We start from the raw sequence: 23,071 nt of genomic DNA on the forward strand, positions 1-23,071 counted from the left end.
TTTCCCACCACCCTTTTCATTTAATAAACAGAGAAAGGTGCCACAGCCTAACTTAAGGTACATAGGTTTAGTAGACAGGAACTAATCTGATCTACAGCTAACTCGGGAAAAAGGAACCATCCCCTTGCACCCCTGTCCTTGTCTTCTGGTGCTCATAAAACCCGCTATCCTTTCTTTAATTATTGCAGGGTAATAGGAAGATACACCATTTGTAACACGCATATCTGTGTACTTTCACATGTCATTTATCTATTGCTGCTGGCAATGTGAATATACACATCTTTTCTTTGAGAGGCTGCATTTCTCCTTGGGTACTTATATGTTGGGTTAGAGATAATGTTGAATTTTGGTGACAGTAACAAATATGACTGTTGTTGCTGAATGTGCCCTAAGCATAGCAGGAGTCTCAAGAACTCACTGCAGCTACTGTAACTGAAGTCTGCAGGAGCAGAACAAGTTACTTTCGTTTCTTAAAATCAGTAAACTTGAATTTACCGTGAGCCTCCAAGAAATGATGGTCTCATTTTTTGTGAGGGCTTCTCTTCAGGGGTCTTCCTGACCCTCAACATAGCAGCTCCTTTTGCACCCAAGTCCACTTGGGAGACAGGTGCTGTCCTGAGGTTGGTTGGTTTTTGCTTCATGTTTTTTCAAGGGCAGCTGTGTTTTTTGGAGGGAGAATATTAATCAGCAATCCTGCTATGCCACTTCACTTACAAGCTTGCAGTCCAGCCAGGGTTCAGCTGTCCCAGATCTCACAAGCACAGGTATGTTATGGGGTGGCACTGAGGAATTTTGTGCATTGGTAGCCTTATTCTAGCAGGAGTGTGATTCCTGACATAGGATATTTCTGCCACCAGTACATGGGTAATGTTTCCTGTGCTTCTGAACCTCATGGCGTTCAGGTGCTCTCCCCTAACTCTAGTCTTACAGCTCGCTCTGGTAGGCTCTGACATACCACTTTGTAGTTTGGCCTTATCCTCAGAACACATATGCAGTAATTTATCCTTCCTCAATAAATTGAATTACAGGAGAGGCTTCTGTTACTACTAATTTTGGCATTCTCAGTGCAGAGCCATTCAGCCCACAACTCATCATTGAACAGCTTCTGTGGAGTCACTAGAATTCAAAGCTGAAGCACCTTTACAGTGTCCACAAAATAGTCCTACTTTTCTGTAGTTTAACACTGACAATTGGCTCAAGTGGCAGACTGGACGCTTTTGTCTGAGCACTTGAGATTTGGAGTTTCATACTACTTAGTCCATAAATTTGCATTTTAGTTCAGGGATGGGGGTGTTCGTTTGGAGCAGATTTGAGACAAATACTGACAGAGAAGGTTTAAGGCCATTTCTCTAACCCATCCTTCAGGCCCCTTAGGTCTCTCATTGGCAGCTGAACTGCAGCTGTGGCTCCTCCAGGACCTGGGAAGAGAACTTGTAGCTGGGATATCTACCACTTTCCTACCTCATGTCAGCCAAGGTAAGACACCCTGCTAAAACACACACAAGCGGAGCAAAAATGTAAACCTTTATTTTTTTTTCAAAAAACCCCGACAGACCATCCCACTCTTTTCTAAAACCAGTCCCCACCCCCAAAACACAGTGGATCTGGTTAGCTTTTTGGCTAAAGAAGGTTAAATAGAAATACAAAACACGCTATCAGAAAGCTTTAAGTACAGGGTAAAAAGATGTCCTCAGCTGATGGAGCCGACCCGTATCTTTCTTAAATAAATAGGTAAAATCAGTTACTACCGGATAAAGTGCAACAGTGGCAGAGCAGCTGGGGTGAGGTAGCGCGCTGTGTGGCTGCTCCCCGCCCGAGCAGCGCACCCCGGGACGGGGTTTGGCGGGTTGTGCTGCGGGTTTAACCCTCTGCCCAGGCCGGGCCGCGTCCCGCCGGGGCGGCGCTCAGAGGGCGCGGAAGGCGCTGAGCGCGTTCTCCTCCCACTCCGAGCCCGACTCCGAGTAGCCGCTGGTGTCCTCGGCGTCCGACACGGGCGAGTACTGCCCGCAGAAGGCGCGGGCCGGCGCGAAGGGTCCGGCGGCGCTCCCCGCGAACGGGGCGGGTTCGGGCTGGCCGGGCGGGAAGCCCTCGAAGCCAGGGCAGGGAGGGAAGGCGGCGGCCGGCGGCCACTCGTAAGGGGCCGAGCCGTCCTCCGCCCGGGCCGCCCCGGGGAGGGCGCGGCGGGGCCGCTCCGGGGCGCGCAGGGCGGCGAAGTGGGGCGGCCGCGGGCAGAGCGGCGGCGGCGCGGCGGGGCCGGGGCGGGGCGGGCCCCGCTGGCGGCGGGACTTGGCGCGGCGGTTCTGGAACCACACCTGAGGAGAGAGGGCGGCGGTGAGGGCGGCGGGGCGGCCCCGGCGCGGCGGGCGCGGCGCGGCCGACGCCCCTCACCTGGATGCGGGACTCGGGGATCTGGGTGGCGTCCGCCAGCTTCTCCCGCAGATAGATGTCCGGGTACATGGTGTCCTGGAAAACCAGCTCCAGCGTCTCCAGCTGCGCCGCCGTGAAGCTCGTCCGCTTCCGACGCTGCGAGGCCGCCGGCGCCCCCTCCGACGGCTCGGCCGAGGGAAGCGCCCTGAGGGCGGGCGAGGCCGGGCCGGGCCCGCCGCCCCCCGCCCACCTGCCCGCGGGGAAGGCGGGCGGCTCCGCCGGGGACCCCCCGAAGCGCAGCGCGGCCATGGCAGCGGCGAACAGGGGTCCAGACCGTGCCCCGCCCTTTATAGCCGGGGAAGGGGGCTCGGCGGGGGCGGGGGTTCGAGGGGGCGGCACTGCCCCGCCGGGAAGGTGAGCGCTGGGGCCCCGCCGGGCTGGGGGCCGCGAGGTGCCCGGTTGGGGCGGCCTCTGCCTCACTCAGCCCAGAGGACTCGGCGGTGGCCGGGCGCCGCAGCCCCTAGGTCTGCCCGACGGGGTGGGTGATGGCCGGCAGCCCTCGGCTCCCTGCGCGGAATATGGACAGCAGAAGGGAGAGGGGAGAGGGAGCTTTGCATCTGTCCTTTGTGGGCAAAACAACTTGGTGTTGGGAGGGTGGCACCCCGCATAGGACTGTCCCCCGGCTGGGTTATTTCTGATAAAACATCTGGGCTGATAGGGTTATGGAGTTCACTCCCTCCATCTACTGGTATGGAGGTAGATGTCCTCCAGCAGCTGTCTGGTTTGGCGAGTGATGAATCTTGCATGGTGTGAGACGTAAAGCAAACAGAAGTTATCTCTTCCGGTCGCTGCGGCTGCTCTGCTTGCAGTGCTTTGCTGCCAGCTGTGCGCCGGTGTATGGCCTCCTGCTGTGCCTGCTGCTGCAAAAACATCTCTTTCTTTTTAAGATGCGAGTTAAATGCACCCGGAGAGCCAGAGCCAGACGAGGCAGAGGCAGAGGCAGCCGCGGGTGTCATCGCCTTTCCCACCCACTTGCTAACGCCTGTGTACTCCTGCTCATCACACAGTTCTGCCGTGGCTGTTTCCCAGCCCACTCACTCTGACCAACACCAAGGCACTTAAAAAACGGTTTGCCCTCATTTTGCTCTACACGACTGTCTCCTAAAAAAAGTGACTTTGTAAGGAAAATTGTGGTTTGATTGTTAAAAGCCATTTTTGGAACTTTTATTCCTAAAGCTCTAATACATTTGTGCTTTTGCACATGCAGCAATCCAAGTGCTTTCATTACAGAAGTTCAGAAGTTTCTAGGTTATTCCCAAAATCATGGCCTGTAGTCTACAGACAGAAATCAGAAACATGAGACTTGTGCAGTGTTCTCAATTAGCGGAGTAATGAGAGGGCATAGTGGTGAGAAAGGACACGGTTGAGTGGTGATCCAGAAAGCAAAGACAGCATTATTTTACATTTTTATTACAGAAGGGTTAAATTCCTCTGCAGACTGTGCAGATTTAGAAGATGCCATAGGTGGCACCAAAAGGGAAATTACTTCGTAATGCATTTGCATGATGAATATTTTATCCGATTTTACATCTAATTATATTTGCTTAAAAACATAGCAGAAGTTTCTTTTCTGAGTAATGAAGAATAGAGATATGACATCCTTTAGGTTTCTGAAGGATTTAATCTTGCTTTGCCCTTATAGGAACATTGACTTTAGTTTCAAGGATTTGGTTAAGATTGATTAAGTTTGCCAGAAAGAAAACAGGTTTTTGAGGAAATGTGTTTTTTCACACACATGCATATGTTTTTCTTTCAGGAACAGCCCAGGCTTAAGGAGCTGCTGGCACCACAGACACCCCACTGTTTACCCCCATCCTGATGTCTTCCCTTTAGCTGAGCATGTGTCTAAGCTGTGTGTCAGTCCACACAATGCAATCAAGGAATTAATCCAAGTTAAATTAACTGTACAGTAACAGCAGCTGGGGGGGGAGGGGGTTAATCCAGAACTGGGATCCCACCTGTGGGTTACCAGCAGCCCCTGGGACAGCTGTGCAAGCGAGAGCACACTGCCAGATGGAGCAAGAGGGAGATGAGGGGATCCCATCTGGGGTGCTTCTGGGACTGCCACCACATGGATCTAATGCTGAGGTAGAAGAGAACAAAACTGAGACAGCCTATCCAGGAGTGTAGTGGTTTTCAGTGTCAGACTTCCCATTAAGACGACTATCAGTGTATATTGAATACATACTGAGGAAAGAGTGAGTACTGGGAGCTAACAGACCTGTTCCCAACTCATAAATCTGGAAATGGGCTGACTCTTTGATCTCTGACTGCTGTGACATCCTTCAGGCAAAAAGCCTTCTCAGTTCCCTTGCTGGTTCCCTTTCTGGTTTCAGAGTTGTTCCAATGGCTGTCTTGTGACAGTAGCTGACGTCCTTCCCCTGATGAGGAAATAAATGGTGAGGTTTCCCAGGCCTGAAAGCTTTCATTAGGAGATAGAGATGTAACATTTATAGACTATTAAAAACAAGTCTACTTTGTTACAGCAGAAGAAAGGTAACTTTTACGCAGTAAATGTTGTTGCAATGTATGTTGTACATGAGTGCAGGGTAACCGCTGGCTCTGCGGTGTGGAATAGGAAGCCTGTGTGACCGAATTGTGGGCAAAGCAGTCAGTGCCTTTCGTGCAGCCCAGGTTTACACACACAGGCTCCAGGGCGTGGGGTTCATGCTCAGGCTCTGCATTACCTGTCTGCAGACAATTGCATTTTCTAGCAGATGTACCCGTGAGGGCTAAGGCTGCACTGCTTGGCTGCACACCTTTGGTAGTGACCTCTGTTTACTTCTAGCCTGCCTCAGTTTCTCTTTCTGGGCTAATACCAGCATGATGATATATCTTGGTGATGAGTCCTTATTTGCTTACCAGTGCTATGTGCTGGATGCAAAGCAGAGCAATTCTGGGTCCATAGCCCAGGAATCGTATTTTCTCTTTCCTTTCGCTCACACTAATTTCCTTCATGGGATCCTGGTGGCCACCCTTCTGTATTGGCTTGGTTTAAAAGGGATCTCAGATTGAATAAAGGCAAGGGTGCTCTGATTGTAAAGGAGCGTGCTGTTAGGTGGAGATCAGAGTAGGTTTTTGCCTTCTTCTAGACAAGCAGGATGGCAGAAAGACATCTGCTTGCTTCTTTCTGCCAGTTCTCTCCCTCCCAACATTGGCACACTTCACAGCTCCTACAGTGTCATCCCACTGATGTCCTAAAAGCCATGCCTGTGGAGTAGTGTAGTGTGTCTCCTGCAGCAAGGAAAATGTGCTGTCTGGATTCAGTGGAGTTTCCTTTCCCTAACAAGTAGTTTTGCATCCTGCTGTGCCCCTAGTAGTCTGACAAGGAAGTTTCTAGCATCTTATAGGTGCCAATATCTGCATGGAGTTATACCTAGGCAAGGGCTGGAAGCATTTAGGAAGACATTCAGAACTTCCTTGTTTCCTATTCTGCATACTTGCTTTTACTTGTGTCCTGTCTAGATACAAAGGGGGATTTTACTTCTTCCCCTCAGATGCAGAAGGTATGATATAAGTCCAGAAGTGGCTTGCTTTTTGAAATTAGGATGGCTAAAACTGAGAGAGTTATCTCTGAGGGAAGAGCAAACTGCCTTGTGTTGCTATGACCCTGCCTTACATGACTTGAGGAACGGGAGCTTGGGAAGGATCCCAGAATGTATGGCAAGAGTATGCAGTAGTGTGACATCCAGTTGTGACTTTGCTGACAAAACAAACACACCCCTTTAGATAACTAACACCCATGAGCGGTTCTGCTGCTCAGTCCTGGAGGGGATGGGACATGATGGGTTTTATCATGCAGTGGTTTGTAATTGCTAGTGCAGCCTTTGATGTGTTCAAACTCTTCTGGCTTCTCTCATCACCTTGGTCCTTCTAGGACTCTTCAGGGACACAGCTCTTGCATGGTATTTTGTCATCCCAGCAAGACTTACTGTTTTTTGGTTTTTTTTTTTTGTGGCTGTCTTTAACATGAATCCTCTGGTCTCTAAATCTGAGATGGAAGTTTTCAGTAGTGCAAAGTTAGCAGTATCTTGTCAACCTGACTAAACTTGCAAAGACTTGGTATCTCGGGGATCTCAATTTCTACATCTACAGAGAAACAGGCCAACAGGTCCAAATCTTATCACAGAATCACAGAACGGTTTGGGTTGGAAGGAGCCTTAAAGATCATCTAGTTCCAACCCCCCTGCCATGGACAGAGACACCTTCCACTAGACCAAGTTGCTCAGAGCTCCATCGAGCCTGGCCTTGAACACTTCCAGGGATGGGACATCCACAACTTTTCTGGGCAACCTCTGCCAGTGTCTCACCACCTTTACAGTAAAGAATTTCTTCCTAATATCCAGTCTAAATCTGCTCTCTTTCCACTTAGAGCCATCCCCCTTGTCCTGTCACTACATGCCCTTGTAAAAAGTTCCTCTCCCTATATTAGGAGACTGACCAAAATAAAAGGAACAGTGGTCACACAAACCTGATTTCATTAACTTAGAGAAAGTTTAAGAAAGAACAAAACCACACTTTTGCTGTTAAGACGTAGCTTAAGTTTAAGCTGTATTGAAGAAGCAATCCCTGGATAATTATCTCACAAATAAAATTAATTGTATACCAGAGACATTTGTATGGTTGTGCATATAACTGCATTTGCCTCAGAGCTTCTGCTGGCATGAAAATGCCATATAATTTCCAGCTTCTTTAGCAGGGTCCTGATAGTAGAAATTGTTAATGCATGTTAGACTAAGGTTTTGAGGTTTTTTCATTATGCCTAAGAGAAAATCTTTGGATGAATACTTAATTTCCCTTTGATGGCTTCTAGTCATTCTGACAAAGCTCTTTACAGCCTCCAAATGCTTTTAGAGGTTTATCAGGTCTTCCCAATGTACAGACACCAAGATCTATACATTGAGGCTTTTAGGTAGAGTTCTAAGATCTCACAGTGATGTCATGTTTTTAATTTACAGTTGTCATTTTTCTGTCCCTCGTGGCTGTAATAAGGAAGAGCTTGAGCAGGTGGGCTGTTTATAGTCCTTGCTCTGACATGGTTTGCAGATGGCTTGAGATGTATTCTTGAGAGATCTGAGCTGCCTGTCCATTGTGGATGTTCAGCTGTGCCCCTGAGAGCACTTCCTTGCCAGAGCCCTCTACAGAGAAGAGGAGTTTTGCCTTTCTGGTCAGCCCAGGAAGTGTATTCGCCTCCACCTGGGAGACAATGAGGTGGATACAGCCAGCATCTTACTTCAAGGCCAGAAGTGTGACTTGGCCACACTCCAGGCGTCCCCAGACTGTCCCAGTTGGCAGTGGGTGCTTGGATGTGGCTGAGGAGTGAAAGGGAGAGCAGTGCTGTCCCTATTTTCTGCCTGACAGTGTGACCTGTGGTGGTGCAGCCATGGTGTCCTGAATGTTACCTGTGACCAAGGGACTGGGCTGAACCCCTTTCAGGGCTTTTGTACCAACGGGTAAGAAATACGGGAGGGAGCCCCTTGCACTGGAGAACCAGAAGGATGTCAGAGCCTGGTGACATCAGTCCCCAGCAAGGCTGCTGCTCATGCAGCCCAGCCCAGTGCAGTGCCACCAGTTATTTCAGATCCCAGAGTAAAGGGCCAGGCTTGCCCAGCAGCTCTGTGCACAGATCTTCCATGGGGTTAAAATAAATGCAATGTGATAAGTGGTTGTGCCCACTCTGAAAGATGACTGTGCTTGGCTCAGACCTGGTTCCCTCTATATATGCATGATCTGTTTTGCTTTGAAAATTAAATGGCTGTCTCTCTTTGGTTTTGGCAACAAGAAGCTAATAGTATATTGTGACTTTAGCCCTGTGCTTAGGAGGGGGATGTGACTTGGTGGGTTAAGCCATTTCCTGAGAGGTGTGAGACAAGACTTCAAGACCTGGTGGTGCTGTTCGTGTATTCTGCTCCAAGGAGTTGATAAGAGCTTCAGACACACAGAGAGCCTTGAAGAAAGCGGCCGTGGGGGAGGCATAAGAACCTGGCAAATGCATATGAAAAGATCAAGGGGCTGCATTTGCTAAATCCCAACAGGAACAGACGTGGGGCAAGATGCCCAGGTTCAGAGAAGACACAGCAACAGGGCAAGAGCAGAGTATGTCTGATGGCTGGCACCTGGCTCCCTACCTTAGGAGGGAGAGGAAGATCAAGGATTTGGGAGTGGGAGGGAGATAAGAGCAAACGGTGGGAGTGGGATGGGGGTAAGGGCAATAGGGAAGAAGCTACCTGGATGTAGGAGAGGCTGGCTGAAAGAGCAGGAGATATTTAGTGTTGAATTTAGACACATTTAAAACTCAATCTACCTTTGGGTTTTGAGATACCCTGAGAATGGCAGGATGTGTGTACCTGACTCTCACTGGTGCTTCTGCAGTGAGTGGGCAATCCCACAGCTTGCTGTAGCAGCAAGTCCTAGGCTTAAACAAATCCTTGTTGCTATTTGTCTTTGTGCTCTCTCTGATTTTGTAGCATGTGGTACTGTGAGGGAACTTGAAGCCTCTATTTAATAGTTTATCATATTGCTATTGCATGCTCTGAACAAGGTCATACCCCACTCTTAGAGATATTTTCCTTAATGAAGAATTTTATGAGAACTGTTGATGCAGGTGGTTGTCCGTATAAGATAACTGAGTTATCTGAACTCTCAGTAATCTGCCATTAATTCACTGTGCAAGCAAAGGAAAAAACTCTATCTCTGCAGATGAATGAAAGAAGAAAGAAGAACAGAAAATCTAAGGAAAAAGACAGGACCCTGTTTACCTCCCTTTTGTACAACACCTGCTTAGGAGAGGCAGCCTTCCAGAGTGCATCCAGAATACTCACACAGGGCAGGGCGGGCAGGGGAAGGCTGGGTGATTGATAGCAGAAAGGCCACGTCCTCTTTTAACACCAAAAATTCTCCAAGAAGTCCCCTCTCTTCCCTTTTCAGGCTTCTTGGCCTCAGCAAGCAGTGTTAAGATACTGTTTTGTACCTTTTCTTGGCAGACTCCTAAACCCTTATCATCATCCCCTGCATGTGGTGAGCTCTTCCTTCTACTCCAACTTAGCAAATGACAGTCACAAGATTCTCTGTTTTTGTCCTGCAATGTTTGGTATCTGAGTGCCTGAGCTGCTGAAATTAATGGGTCTTTATGAGAATTTTACCTTTTTTTTTTATTCTTTGTCAAAGCTTGTGTCTCATGGTTATTGAGAAAAGGATCCAAATGTGAAGCAAATTTTGCTCCAATGTTTCAAAACCAGAAAGCAAAACATCTGAACTTTCCCAGTAAGGTCAGATGCCTGTTTCAATATGAACACGGATTCACTGTCTTTCTCTGCCCTTGGCTGCCCTGGTGCTATTAAACCCCACAAATCTTCCCTCTTTGAGTGATACTGACTGGAGATTTCTTCAGCTGGCTTCTCTGTGCTTCCCTGCTGCTTCTCAGGCATGTGCCTTGACATAAGTCAGTGCTCTGGCTTCAGACTTATCATCCATTCTAAATGTTTCCCATCCTCTTTTCTGATTAGTTTTGGAGATGAGAGATTCTTAGTCTCTTGTGTATCATGGCATTTGCAAAAAAAAAAAAAAAAATTTTGGTTTGCTCTTGCATTTTTTCTGGGCTCTTTCATTTCAAAGAATTTCAAGCCTCTGTACAGTTTGGTAGATTTTCAGGTTGAATCTGTAATGGAGGGTGGGAAGTTCCACCTGAGCTGGGGATTTGTAGTTGATCATTAAATCAGCAGTTTCAGGTGATCATAGCTGGGGAGTGGTTAATATGCCATTTGATGAAGTAATTCTCTTCTATGCATGGATTGACTCACATTTCTTTGCTATTTAAAGTCACACTGAAGAAAAGAAAAAGAAAATGCCACGCAACAAACTTGGTAGACATTATTTCTGTGGGTTATCTTGACTTTTGAAAGCCCACAGCACAATTTTCTGGTGTCTGACTCACACAGAAGCACCATATATTTGCATAGAAAAGTATCTCCATCTTCCTCCCCCACTATCCATCCTCCTGCCTCAACCATCCCAGATAAGCTGTCTGATAGCATCCTGCATGTTGCCTCACTCCTCTCTGCAAACATGCTCTCTGAGACGTCCCTGCCCTCCACCCAGCACCCCCTGGGCTGCCCTGCTCAGGCAGCTCCTACCCTAGACATTCAAAATGCCTCATTCTCTCATTCCCATTTTACATGACAGCTGTTTTTCTTCCCCTATTGTTCAAGCTCAGTTCCTCTGCTTTTATTTCTGGCAGGATTATGTTTCTATTTGACTTTGGCCCTGTTTGCCAAGGGCACACCCTTGTCACCTCCATATTCTAATCTTCTCCTTCGTTATCTAAAGGTCTTCCTCTCTTTCCTTTTATTGGTACTTTTATCTCTTTCTCCACTATCTTTTAGTCCCCTTGATTCTTACCCCTCTCTTTTGCATGCGACCAAGCTTGTCTTGCACATGTTACTTGGGAGATTTAAGACTTCTCTCCTTGACAGCTTTTCTTCCCTGCCCCTGGAAGGTTCTTCGTGCTGCTGGACACATGCCAAAGAGCAAATAAATTCATTATTCCAAATGAGACAACTGCAATCCAAGACTGGAGAGTGACTCCAGGTGGCAGTGATCACAGCAGCTCTCTACTGACACCTTAGCCATCTCCCATATCTTTGTGAGATCACGTTTTTCCTCTTTTGCAGCCATATTTTCACATGTGGGAGGCTGTCCTAAGGTATTTCAGGTAAGAGAATGCACAAAGGAGAAATGAGAGTTTGCTGCAAGGCTGAGTGATCAAAAAAGGGTGCAGCAGCATCCTAGTGTAGGTTTCTATTTACAGTTCTACCGCTGCTGTCCTCTTTTGTCACCACGCTTGGGCTCACTGACACTGCCTGAAGTATGGCTGTAGACAAAATTGCAAAAGTGGGCATGATATCACATCAATCACAGCATCACCTTGGTGTTTGACAGTTTGTGTGTCTTGGTCAGTGCCAGCATAGCAGCATTCATGGTTTTCTAGGATTTCAGAAAGGCTGTATTTCTCTCAAATCTTGCTAGGATAAGGGCAGAAGGGAGAAGATAAGGAATTTCCTTTGATTAAGCTCTCTTGGTCGAACTGTCCTTCCTCCATGCTTTGTATTTCTTATCAGGCAAGGCAGCAGGACTCCTGGCATGTATAGAGCAGTCCAAGAGAAACAGGGCACCTGCTACCACTGAAAATCCTGACAGACCGAAGACCCTGCCCACAGAGCTTGATATCTCTTCAGCCAAACGGTCATCTTTCCTCTGGCTGCATGGAGCAGGCTCCTGCTTGAGGGACTGATAATTTCTGAGATGCAGAGAGCCACACAGTTGCCCAAGCAAGCAAACCCCTGTGTGTTGCACTCTTTCCTCATCCAACCAACCTGACCTCCTTCATCTCAAACAAATCTTTGCATTTCAGCTTTGCACAGCAGCAAGTTGCCATTTACAGTGAAAAACCAAGTCTGGGCTGTCCAGAAAATCCTCTCTGAAATCCTCTCTGTGGGTCTGGGTTGCTGGTTTTCTCCATGTAGGGATGTAGAAATCATGAATTGTGAAAAAAAAGAAGTAATGAGGTGCTCTTTGGAGCACTTGCAGAATAGCCATAGTTTAGATAATGGCTTTTTTTTTCTTCTTCTGGGTGGAGTTCGGGACATTTGGGAATTGACCATTCAATTGACCATTGGATATGGAATAGGAAGGAGAGTACAGCATAAAGAAGACAGCAACAACCTTGGGGCGAGGCTGGGAGACTTCTATGGTTGCTGGTGTCATCTGCTTAAGCAGAAATTAATTTTACATTTTGGAAGGGGGAAGGCAGCACTGATCATTCCTGGCTGCTGCACTGGGTACGTGCCGATTCACTTGGCTATGAGGATGATGCATTTTGCAGCACAGAGGAGGCTTGTGTCCATGTAGTTTTAAGGAGAAATTGTGCCATCACACCCTTGAGACAGTAAACAAGTGTCAGATTGTGAAAAGGGCTGTACCAGTAACTCTTACCTGTGACATTTTTGGCAGGCCATCTCACCAACGCCCAGGAAAGGCTCTCAGACGGGTGATGCACTGTCTCCTTGCATTTTGCAGCCTTTCCTGGTGAAGGTAGGCTAGATATCCCTGGCTTGGCCTTTTAAAAGGACTTCTTCCTAGGATGGTGGGTCCCTGCAAGATGCAACAGAGCAGGTCAGGACAGAGTAGGACAGGAAATAGTAGGACACTGACATTCCCTCATGGGATCTTTTAGGATCTCAGAAGAAACCACAGCTAAAAACCAAACAATCCTTAGTCACAGACTCGGAGAGGAGTTACAGTGATTGTAAAACTGTGAAAGGTACCCCAGGAAACCCAGGACATTCACATGGAATACATCCAGCAATACAGTAGTATAGATGCTCAGACAAGTACAGAGTGGGTTTGGACATCTTGAGCGCTAGACCTCATCCAATCAACACTGGTGAAACCTCTGCACTAAACCTTTATTCAGCAGTGTTTCAGCCTCCCCTATTTTATTGTACCCTAGTTTGCATGTCCTGTACCCCATGGGCAGTCACCCTTGAAAGAAATTGAACCAGAAGTGTCCTTTGAATATTCCATGGCAAAAAAACCAGTTACATACAGCAGTCACAGTGGCTGCTCCTATTCTTGTATCATGACCTCTGGTTTTGGCTGACAGCTGTGATGATGGAAAGAGAAAAGGGAGCCTGGAAGGAGTCCGGGCAACACTTTGGATACTTTGGGGAAAAATACTTGATTAGTATGTGTGACTCCAGTGTGACTTCAGCTCTAAGGGCTGTTATCATTGCTAGCTGACCAGAAATGCCAGGCAGGCACAGGGAAGAAGCACATCATGTATTTCACCCCATATCTCTAGCAGGCAGGAGAATTGTGTGGCTTTTTATACACTGTAGTAACCCAGGTGAGTTCATAGAGCATTGCAGTGTGGAGGACCACCCTTGCCCACTTTTCTTAGTCCCTAATCCCCTTGTGTTAGCTACAGGGATTGCAGAGTACAGGCCAGGTTTGAGTTGCTCTGAATCAGTGTGGTGAGTCCCCATCTTCAGGTTTATGGGACTTGTACCCAGCTGTTCTCCCTCAGGCTGCTGCAGAAGGTCCTCGGCAGCAGTTTTCCATCCTGCAAGGATTTAAAGCAATGCAGAGATTTCACCCAGCAAGTCTGTGCTGCAGCAGGTGCCATCCTCAGGGACCATTATTGTCAATACCCTTGAGTTCTGGATAAGTTTTCCCAAAACTTAGCTTTGTTATTTTCTTAATAGTGAAGTACGGTGCAGAGATCTCTCCCAAAAGCTCTGGAAGCTGCTGGTCCTGTCTGGAAAGGGGCTTGGGTGTGTGATGTTCCTCACCAATGATTTTTACTGTGCAGTAGCTTTTACCCAGGTTCTAGCAGCATCACGGTGGCACCAGTGATAGCAGTGTAAAAGCACGTGGCCTCTTTCAATCTGGACAATCACCTGTGAGGCACTAAGAGAGCTTCCTACAGCGAGGTCATTCCAGCTGTCAGTCACTGCTCACCTGGGCCAGATTTGATTGCTGATCCCAAGATGAAAGGTTTCATCCTGTCTTCTCCAGAGGTGGCTGTTCTTCCTGAAGAAATATTTCAAGACCATTTCTACTGGATACAGGAAAAAGAAGCAAACACATCCCCAGGCTTTTACTTCCATGCTGGTATTGCATTGCTTCCTGTGACCCTCTCTTCTCCCAGCAATGCATGGCTTTAAGGTTGCACGGGCTGGGTGGAATATATTTTAAAGCGAGACTCAATTTAGCCATGATGTCAACTGCAGCCAACTATAAAAAGCTCAGTAATGCTCTTTGAAAGTGTAACAGCTGCCGCTCTACACAGTCCCTGGTGTATTACAAGTCCGCCCTACTTCATGTGCACACAACCAAAATAAAATACGATAGCAATCATTATATAGTTCAAGGAATTTGGGACAAAATCTCCCCAGAAACCAGGAGGAATTCAAGGTTAGACAAACTGGGTAATTTTACACAGTTTGTTAACAGAAAGGTAATTTTATCTGGCTTTGCAACATAGCATGACTTCTACCTCACACTTGACTATGTGCTATCAGTGATCCCTACACAGTGACAACCGAGCAGAAAACCTTTTGGCAGTTCTGGATAAACTGACTTCTTGTATGGGGTAAGTCCAGAAATACATTATCCAACATATGAAACCTTTTTGTTAAGTGGATGGAGCCACATTTATTTCAAAAAACACCAACCAGGCCGAAATTTCCCATAAAAGTAGGACAATTTAAGAAATTGTGATTTGTTAACCTAGAGTGAATAGAGATAAGTGAATGACTGTGGAATTGTGCTGGCACTGGAGAGGGGTCTTGGCTTTCAGGGCTGTTAAGGACAGCTCTAGTAAAGCCAATTCTTTTCCAAAATCTGAGCAATAGGCATTTAGGAGTAATCCCTGCATTTCACTCTGCAGAATTCCTTCTCTTGAGGGCCTTGATATATTTTCCAGGGATGTGTCTTTGTTTCACTAGAACATGGGAAGACTGAATGGCCTGCTCACAGTTATGCGAAAGCCAGTGAGTGGAAGAGCAGAAAGGGGAGCCTGGCTGTTTTGGTTCTGCTTTCCCCCTTCCCTTGAGTCACTGGCCTACTGGATGGTGAGCTGATGTTACCAGTGGTCCATCCAATTCCATTTTCACCACATGAGACAGCTCAAATGATAGGAGTCCAGGAAGCAACAGCTACATCAAAAAGACAGAGAAAGTTTCAGAAAAAATTTCACAAGTGCCCAGTTTGCTGGAGTGGTTGCTTGAAATCCTGCTGGGTTGAGCCCTGGCTTGGTGGGGTGTAGCATGGGGACAAGACAGGCTGAGGGAGGACAACACCCTCCAGCCTCACAGAGCTGAATGGATCAGCCTGAGCTCCAGCTCCTTTCTGCATCCTTGACAGGACTAAACCAGTGCGAAGTGGCCACAGCGTTGCAGGCAGGTTGATTTTGTGTGGTTTGTAGTTCAGATCGGGCCTTTGTAGTGTAGGTGAGGAACAGCCTGTTCCAAGGGACGTGTAAACTTCTCTGACACTGGTTTGAAGCAGTCGTGAGCTCACCAGTCTGCGAGGAAATGGTTGGCTGCCAAACACGGCTGTTACCAAAGGTGACAGGACAGTCAGGCAATGTGAGGAACGATTTGGTGTCAGACAAAGCCGTTTGGGTGGAAATGCACACACCACAGGCCGGGCTTGGGTGTGTCTCTGAGCACTGGCCGCACCCAGCTCCCAAGGAGGAATATTTTATCCACGAGGAAATCAGAGGCACCCAGAAATGAAAGCAAGCGGCCTCCAGTGAGATGGGAAGCTTGGGAGGGAGCCAGGGAGCAGCCCCAGTCCCCATCCTTCCCCGGCAGCTCTCTGGAAACCCCTCAGGCTCCCCTACTTTGCCAGGGCTCTCGGCTGTTGGCTGTGCTGTGGGCACAAGGATCGTGAGCAGGATGAAGAGCTGACTGGGGAGGTGATTCCTTCTAGGTACTGATACACATGCAAATACAGACTGCATGGTTGTTTAAACAAAGTGACACTGAAGAAGGGTGACTTGTGTCAACACACAGAGACTAATTTACATGCTACAGTGTGTAGCAATATGCTGTCAGGTGAGAACTGCCACAATTTTTGCATCCAGCCATGTACACATAATGGTATCACAGGGAGAGCTGAGTTGCTGTGGAATTAAAGACCGTGGGTTTTTAATGGCACCTAGGAAACAGGATACTGGAAATCCTTGAACATTGAATAACTTCCCAGCCAGAGGCTTTACTGGTCCTCTAACAGTCTGCAGATTATTTGGGATTTTACTATACCCCTTGATAACTAAGAGCTCAGTTCTTTAGCTATTGAGCAGTCTCCATTTTAAGTAGGGACAGATGAGTCTTTTTGCAAAGCCTTTGTCTGCCTTTGTTTGAGGCTTTGAGACAACTGAGTGGCTTCTACACTTCTAGAATTGAGACTGGTAAATCATTGGCCATGATCCCATTTGTTCGAAAAAATAGCACTGCAATCCTAGATGGGTTACAAGATGAAGGTGTCTTTCTCATACAATAGCCATGGAAACCTCAGGCTCCTGGTGTTCTGATTCCCTGGCTATGATTTTCCACAGTGACCAAGTAATTTATTTAATCCTTTCACTACCTATTTGCAGAGTCTCGGCTCTTTGAGGTGTCAGAAAGGATCATCAAACCAACTCCTTCAAGACATTAAAAGGGAAGATCTTGTAATGTGCCACTGGGAAAAAAAAAAAAAGGACTTTCTTACAAAATAGATCTTTTCCCTCTAATATATTTTACCTCTTACAAAATAGATCTTTTCCCTCTAATATATTTTACCAGTTGAGGAAAACAAGGTTTTTCAAAAAATAAAATTAACCAAAAATTTGGATCTTTTTTAAATGAATCTGATGCTAAAGCAAACGTCTTCCTTCTTTCACATGTGGTTAGAGAAATTTCCTTCTTCAGATCTGCAAGACTTTCTAGCCCTCCTGAAGGATTTTTCTCCTGACTTGTAGATGACAGTTAAAAAGATCAAAATTATTAAATATTTTGTGCATTAAATTACTTGCCTCTAAATAAGTGTTATTTTCATCAAACCAGTCATATTGGATACTCTTACTTATTTTTGTGGGATTTGGGAGTCCTATTCAGGACCAGCCCCTTCCTAACATGACCACTAAAGCTGAGGGACTAGATCAGTCTCCTAAAGTGAGATAATTACTTTTTGCAGTAAAATGTAGTGGGGGGTCAGAACAAACAGCCACTGACCTGCAAGTGACATTTCACACCACAGTGATAAGGTTCAACTGGCAAAGATTGCTACTGCCCTCTTTTTGAGTAGAGAGGATTAGCAAGAACCGGCTGTCTGTCGTGGATAACAGGTTACTGGGCACACTACTAGTGGTGCTTGGGACTCCATCTGGCAAGGAATTTCCTTCCACAGGTTTTGATCTGGAAAGAAATGCCAGTTGCTGTTGTGAATATCAGAGCCTGTTCCCTAGCTGGAAAATATTGTTGTTTGCTACTCAAGGATTACAATGATGGGCACTCTATGGAGGCCTGTAATATAAGCCATACACAAAAGGAGATATTATATTCATGTATTTTTGATCCTAAGGGCTTGTCTATGCTAGAGATGTGGTTTTTTGCTGTATCTCAGTGAGGTTAAAGACACACTCTTCCTGCCTATGTATGTATAGCTACACCTAAATGAGGGCTTTTATCACCAAAAGACCCAGCTCTTAACTCACATAATTGCATTGGTAATGCTCCTTTAGTGGAGCCCAGCTTATACAGATTCTGCAGGCAGAAGGATGCCAGAGAATTGCTCCTTTCATCATGATAGTGTTTTATCTCAGGGGGCAGTGCTGATACTTTGAATGTTGTTAACCTCTGCTGTTTTAGGACTGGTGTGTAGGAGTGCATCACCACTGAAACAGGCATTCAGATACTTCTCTCCTGGGAATAGGGTTCAGAAAACTGGCTGGTGAGATGTAATCACCTTGGTTAAACTTTCCCTTTGAGAACTCTTGCCCTGTTTTTCCCACACGTGCCAGCCATCCCAGACCCCGTTTAACAAGAGATACATGATGAGGTCCCCAGTGGATGACTTCATGACTGCTTTAAATTATATGTTAATATGTTGTTCCCTTCCTCATTCAAAGATTTCATTATCTTGCAGCAAAACATGTGAAAGAAAGAGGATTCATGTCTCCCTGTCTTTAAGAAGAAAACATATGACCTCTTCAGCAGCAATTCCTCTCAATCATCAGCAAGATAAGAGACCAGAAGGTGTGTAAATAAACTACAGACAATTTAAGCCAAACATGCTGGGTGAGATTATGGATATACTAAATGTGCCAGTCTTGAACTCTGGGTTGGTGAAAAGTGAGGGTTTGGCAGCTTAAGGAGATCTTGCCGCCTTCTCCCTTTGCCATCTCCCTCATCTCACTCCTCTCCTTGCAGCCCTTCACCCTGACAATTGTACTGACTCAGTTTACAGGGCTGGGCAGTGAACCAGATCTGGGAATAAAGCCAGGAGAAAGAGAGTGAGAGAAGTATAAAAGGAAGGAGGCTGCATTTCACTACAAGCCAGTATTGCCACTGAAACCCCCTCATACCAAAAGACAGCCTTCTGCAGTGATGGAGAGAGGAGTCACAGTTTTGCCAAGAGGAGCATCTATAAGCCAAGAGGAGGCAGAGTTATTAGTGCAGTCCCTACACAGACTCAGCTCTGTGACTCTGCCTTGCAACAAAAGATTTTGCACTACTTTTGTAAAAAAGGATGTTACTGCTTATCTCCTGTGAGGACAGCCTACTCACAGATAGAGAGAATGGAAAGTTCTGTCTCAGTAATTTGTTCTGCACTATCCATTAGGAAACTGGACTGAGGAGGTTTTAGCTCAAAGTTTCTGGTTTTGTTCACCAGCCTCACCCCGGTAATTTGCTCTGATTTTATTATCCTTGATGAGAAATAAAAAGAAATGAAAGAAGAAAAAGATGTCAAAAGACTATTGCCAGTCAGGTGGGACCTGTGTGATTCTCAGCAGTTCCGCTGTGCGGCACATTTCAGTCTGTGGTTGTTGCCTCTGTGAGTGACTTCCAAAGTCCACAAAAGAATGGAAGTCAATAGATTTAGTCCCTCTGTGCAGGACCTGCCTCTCCATTAGCAGTCCACAAATCAGAAGAGGTTGAAATTGCCTGCTGGAGTGCAATTCTACTCACTCAGAATAAGGGAGATAAAAATACACTTCCTGTACTGAAAAGATGTTCTTTAGAGCAGAAGAGCACAGGTAGGGAAGCAAACTATCTAGTTATCTGCCTTTTGCAGGAACAGCAGGATGGCTGGATCGGTGTGGCTGCTCTTTATGTTGCAGTTTGGTATTGCAGCTGAGGTATCTACAAGCTGGTCTGTGTTTCCTGTTTGTGTTGCTTTCCTTACATTGTATCTAGTGGCTGTGTGGCCACAGGGTGAATCTGTTCATCTGGCTGACAACAGCAGCAAACTAACCATGCCATAAAAATGAGTAGTTTTCAGCCAGATCAGCCAGCTGAATCAACTCACCCTGAAACCACTCCAAGAGTAGATTTGGTGCAAGGGAAAGGGCAGGAAACGCAGCTGGGATCAGTGGTGGAGTGCGACCACCGCTATTTGGCATTAGCTCCCAGCTCTAACTGCAAGCTGCCCCCAAAGGGACGACCCATCCTTGCCTCCCTGCCCCTGGCAGCATGTTCTTGTTGCTGCCAGTGCTTTCCTGACCCTTTGGTGAACCAGGCCTGCTTTCCAAGCCAACAGAGAACTGACCTAGGAAGCGAATAATTTTCTGTCTGCATGATAAGGTGACAGGGATTGCTGAGAGGTCTGATGAGCTTAAGAGCTGGCAGCCAGGATGTTGATAGGAGTGTGTGGTATGAGGCTGGGAGCAGGCCAGAGCTGCAGCCATTTCTGAAACCTTATTCCTAATTTAACCCAAATCAGGAGAAACAACCCCAAACAATAACATACAAAAGTGAGCCATAGCTGAGCAGATGGGAACCAGCTGCATGGTCTCCATTAAAGACCGCATCTGATAATTAGATGAAGAGGGACAGGTTTAATGCATGCTTTTGAAAGGTGTGTTATCCTTCTGTTTGCTGAATGGAAGGAGTGACACGGATAATGCCATATATTGCACACATAGCCTTGCTCTTCCCAAGAGAGAGGCAGGAGGGTCAGCAGTTTTGCTAAGAAATCTCCCTGCCTATCATTTCCTGTGCCACTGGACAGCTTGGAGTCCCAAAGGTAGGTACAGCTCATTTGAAAATAAAGCCAAAAGGAAAGGACACAGGAAGGAAGAAGCTGGTATGTAGCACAGGGCTGAGGAGAACATGTCTGGAGCATCAGAGGTCATGGGCAGCCATGTGTCATTCCTGTCCCCTTTGGGGATATGTGCTAGTTGGGGTCAGACCCTGACACAGAGGTACAACTCGCTTTCTGGAGGTGTTTTAAAAGACCATCCATATGTGCTCTAAATTTACATGGATAGAAATCATTCATCTGGCTGTTGGTTCAGTTTTCTCTGGGCAGATAGCCAAAAATGCAATTGCTAATTGCATCAATTTCCCTGTTCTCTCTTCTGTAAAATCACTTTATTAAGGGGAGCTGGTTAAATTCAGGAAGTGCTCAAATTTCCTGCCGTATCTTGTTTGGCAAAGACTTATTGATAAAAGTGCTGCAGTACTTCTCCCAGCTCATGTGCCTGTGGAAGGCGTGACTGTTTACACAGTTACACTGCAGCAGATGCAATCATATCAGCCTAAGATAATTAAATGGTATCACTTCATTTATTAGACTGAACTGTTCTTTTACGGTCACCTGTAGCTGGTATAACTGTGGCCATGCTACGGGATGTTTGCTGTCTGTCAAAATGAGAATATTTAGTGAAGATGGACTTTAGCATGTGTATGTTTCCTCAGGAGTCACTCTAGCACTCTGTCAATAAATGCCATTTCAGCAGTATTTGCTGACACAGCTGAAAATGTATTGCCAGATCCTACATCCGATTGACTGTTATTCTACACCTCACATAGTAAATTAGAGAAATCAGTGTGAACATCACCATAAATAACTACATAAATGCGAGGCAGCAGCGCAGTGAACAGTATTGGCTTCAAAGCAGAGACAACTATTATCCACCTGCTGTAGAGAGGCCCCAGAAGGAACCACAACTCATTTCCAAACTTGCAGCTCTACTGCTGTCTTTCAGAGCTGTCCAATAGGACGTGCAGCACGTGGCACTGTTTGCTTCTGTGTGCCAGGCAACAGCAGACCATGCTTTAAAGGAGACCTCCTGAAGGAAGAAGAAAATGGAATTGCACTTATTTTCAGGCATTGACACAAACTGCATAGAGGTTTTCACTAAGAAATTGCATGCAGGTTTCTACTTGGAAAATTACCTTTCTCCATTTTTTTCCCCTTCTCTCTCAGGTTTTCAGTTTTCATAAATGAATCTCTCTTATGAGGGGAGACTGTGGGAGCTGGGCCTGTTTAGTCTGGATAAGAGAAGACTGAGAGGGGACCTCATTCATGCATATAAATATCTCAAAGACAGGTGCCAAGAGATTGGTGCCACTTTTTTTGGTGGTGTTCAGCAACAGGTGGAGGAGCAATGGTCATAAACTAAAACAAGAAGTTCCACCTCAACATGAGGAAGGAATTCTTTACATCGAGGGTGGCAGAGCACTGGGACAGGCTGCCCAGGGAGGTTGTGGAGTATCCCTCTCTGGAGACATTCAAAACCCACCTGGACATGTTCCTGTGTCACCTCCTGTAGGTGCCCCTGCCTTGGGAGGGGTGTGGGACTGGATGATCTCCAGAGGTCCCTTCCAACCCTAATTATTCTGCTATTCTGTGATTAGTTCCTAGAAAAACTGAAACTATTCAATTCAGAGGAGACCGTGGTGAAGGTCTTGCAGAATTGGATTTAGAGTGCTCTCTTGCTTCACTGAAAAGCAGGAACATAAAATCTTGAGTTAGCTTATTTTCCTCCACAGACATAAGACATTTGCATAAACAAGTAGTAATGAAAAAGGACATATAAATGACTTAGAGAATTTTCTCTCTGTGACTCCTGTTGTGCCTTTGCTGTTCCAGACCCACTAAGTCCAAACCCAATTTACTGTGCACACATGAATGGTTGGTGTGTGATCCTTGAGTTTAACATGTCCTGAACATCTAAAAAGTTACTGAGAATATCTGCTGTCTGTCACATGTACATTAGGGTCACCACGAGCTCTTAAACTTAAGGCAAACCAATAAGCACACACAAAAAAAGCAGCTCAGTGGTAGATGAGGTTGAGTGGTCACCAAAATGGGCAACACTGGCAGATGATAAAGATGATTCTGTGATTCACTGTAAGTCCTAGGACAAAGATATTTTCCAGCATGCTTCCAAAAAAAAAAAAAAGATGTCTGTAAAATGACTGTGATCAAGAGAACTACAAGGGGAAAACAAAAATATTTACATATACTCTTAGTCTAGATTTTATCAGACATAAGCACAAACCAAATTTGTTTTCCTTTGTGTTGCTAGCAGAGCTTGGAATCCACTACACTGTAACTGTGTCTCCCTGGGTGGTTTTACAGTGTCAGATCAGCTCCCTAACCAAACAGCTTGTATCTGTCCTGTAAGGAAGGGCAGACAGACAAAGAGGGAGCCTGTAATTAAAGTAAAAGGACTTGAACACTTTCTTCCTTCTGGTCTTGGTCTGTTCAGTGAGTACAACTCTCATGAATAGAAAAAGAAGACAATAAAAAGAGAAACAGAACTGTCATGTTCTAGAAAAAGGTCAATCCTGTTAATACTCACAAATGCTATTCAATTGCCAAATGTTGGAGAATTTAATTCATCCATTAACCTGGTCATCTTCCCAGAGGTACACGTAGCCTTTCTTTCCAGACACTCCAGTCCTTCCCAGTTATGGGAGCTTTGAGCTAGTACAATAGCACTAGAGCTGGGAGTGATGTTCACACCCAGTTTATTTAACACAGCCATTCCTGAGAAGCTGATAACAATATTTCCACAGTGAGTGATTTGCATTTCTGAGCCCATAGCACAGTGCCAGACCTGGCTGCTCAGAGATGTTCATTTGAG

General features: G+C 46.2%; 1 protein-coding gene and 1 long non-coding RNA gene across 3 annotated transcripts in view; one reads left to right on the forward strand and one right to left on the reverse strand.

Annotated features, from left to right (window-relative positions):
• Window positions 1–1,904: 1,904 nt before the first annotated feature.
• MIXL1 (Mix paired-like homeobox) lies at window positions 1,905–2,676 on the reverse strand. Its single transcript, XM_017812772.1, has 2 exons — window positions 2,389–2,676; window positions 1,905–2,312 (listed from the first exon to the last, which is right to left on the reverse strand). Exons 1-2 carry the CDS (start codon window positions 2,674–2,676, stop codon window positions 1,905–1,907), a joined length of 696 nt encoding a protein of 231 aa, XP_017668261.1.
• A 10,936-nt stretch (window positions 2,677–13,612) lies between these two features.
• LOC108496316 overlaps window positions 13,613–23,071 on the forward strand; it is a 10,625-nt gene continuing 1,166 nt past the window's right edge. Inside the window, exons 1-3 of one of the 2 annotated variants that reach the window (XR_001874415.1) lie at window positions 13,613–14,400; window positions 14,508–14,578; window positions 18,121–18,230. This is a non-coding gene — a long non-coding RNA (uncharacterized LOC108496316). Of the gene's footprint in view, window positions 14,579–18,120; window positions 18,231–23,071 lie in introns of both variants that reach the window. The other variant, XR_001874414.1, reaches the window with a different exon arrangement.

This window comes from Lepidothrix coronata, unplaced genomic scaffold, assembly GCF_001604755.1.
Source record: "Lepidothrix coronata isolate B3197 unplaced genomic scaffold, Lepidothrix_coronata-1.0 Scaffold38, whole genome shotgun sequence".
Taxonomy (NCBI): Eukaryota; Metazoa; Chordata; class Aves; order Passeriformes; family Pipridae; genus Lepidothrix; species Lepidothrix coronata.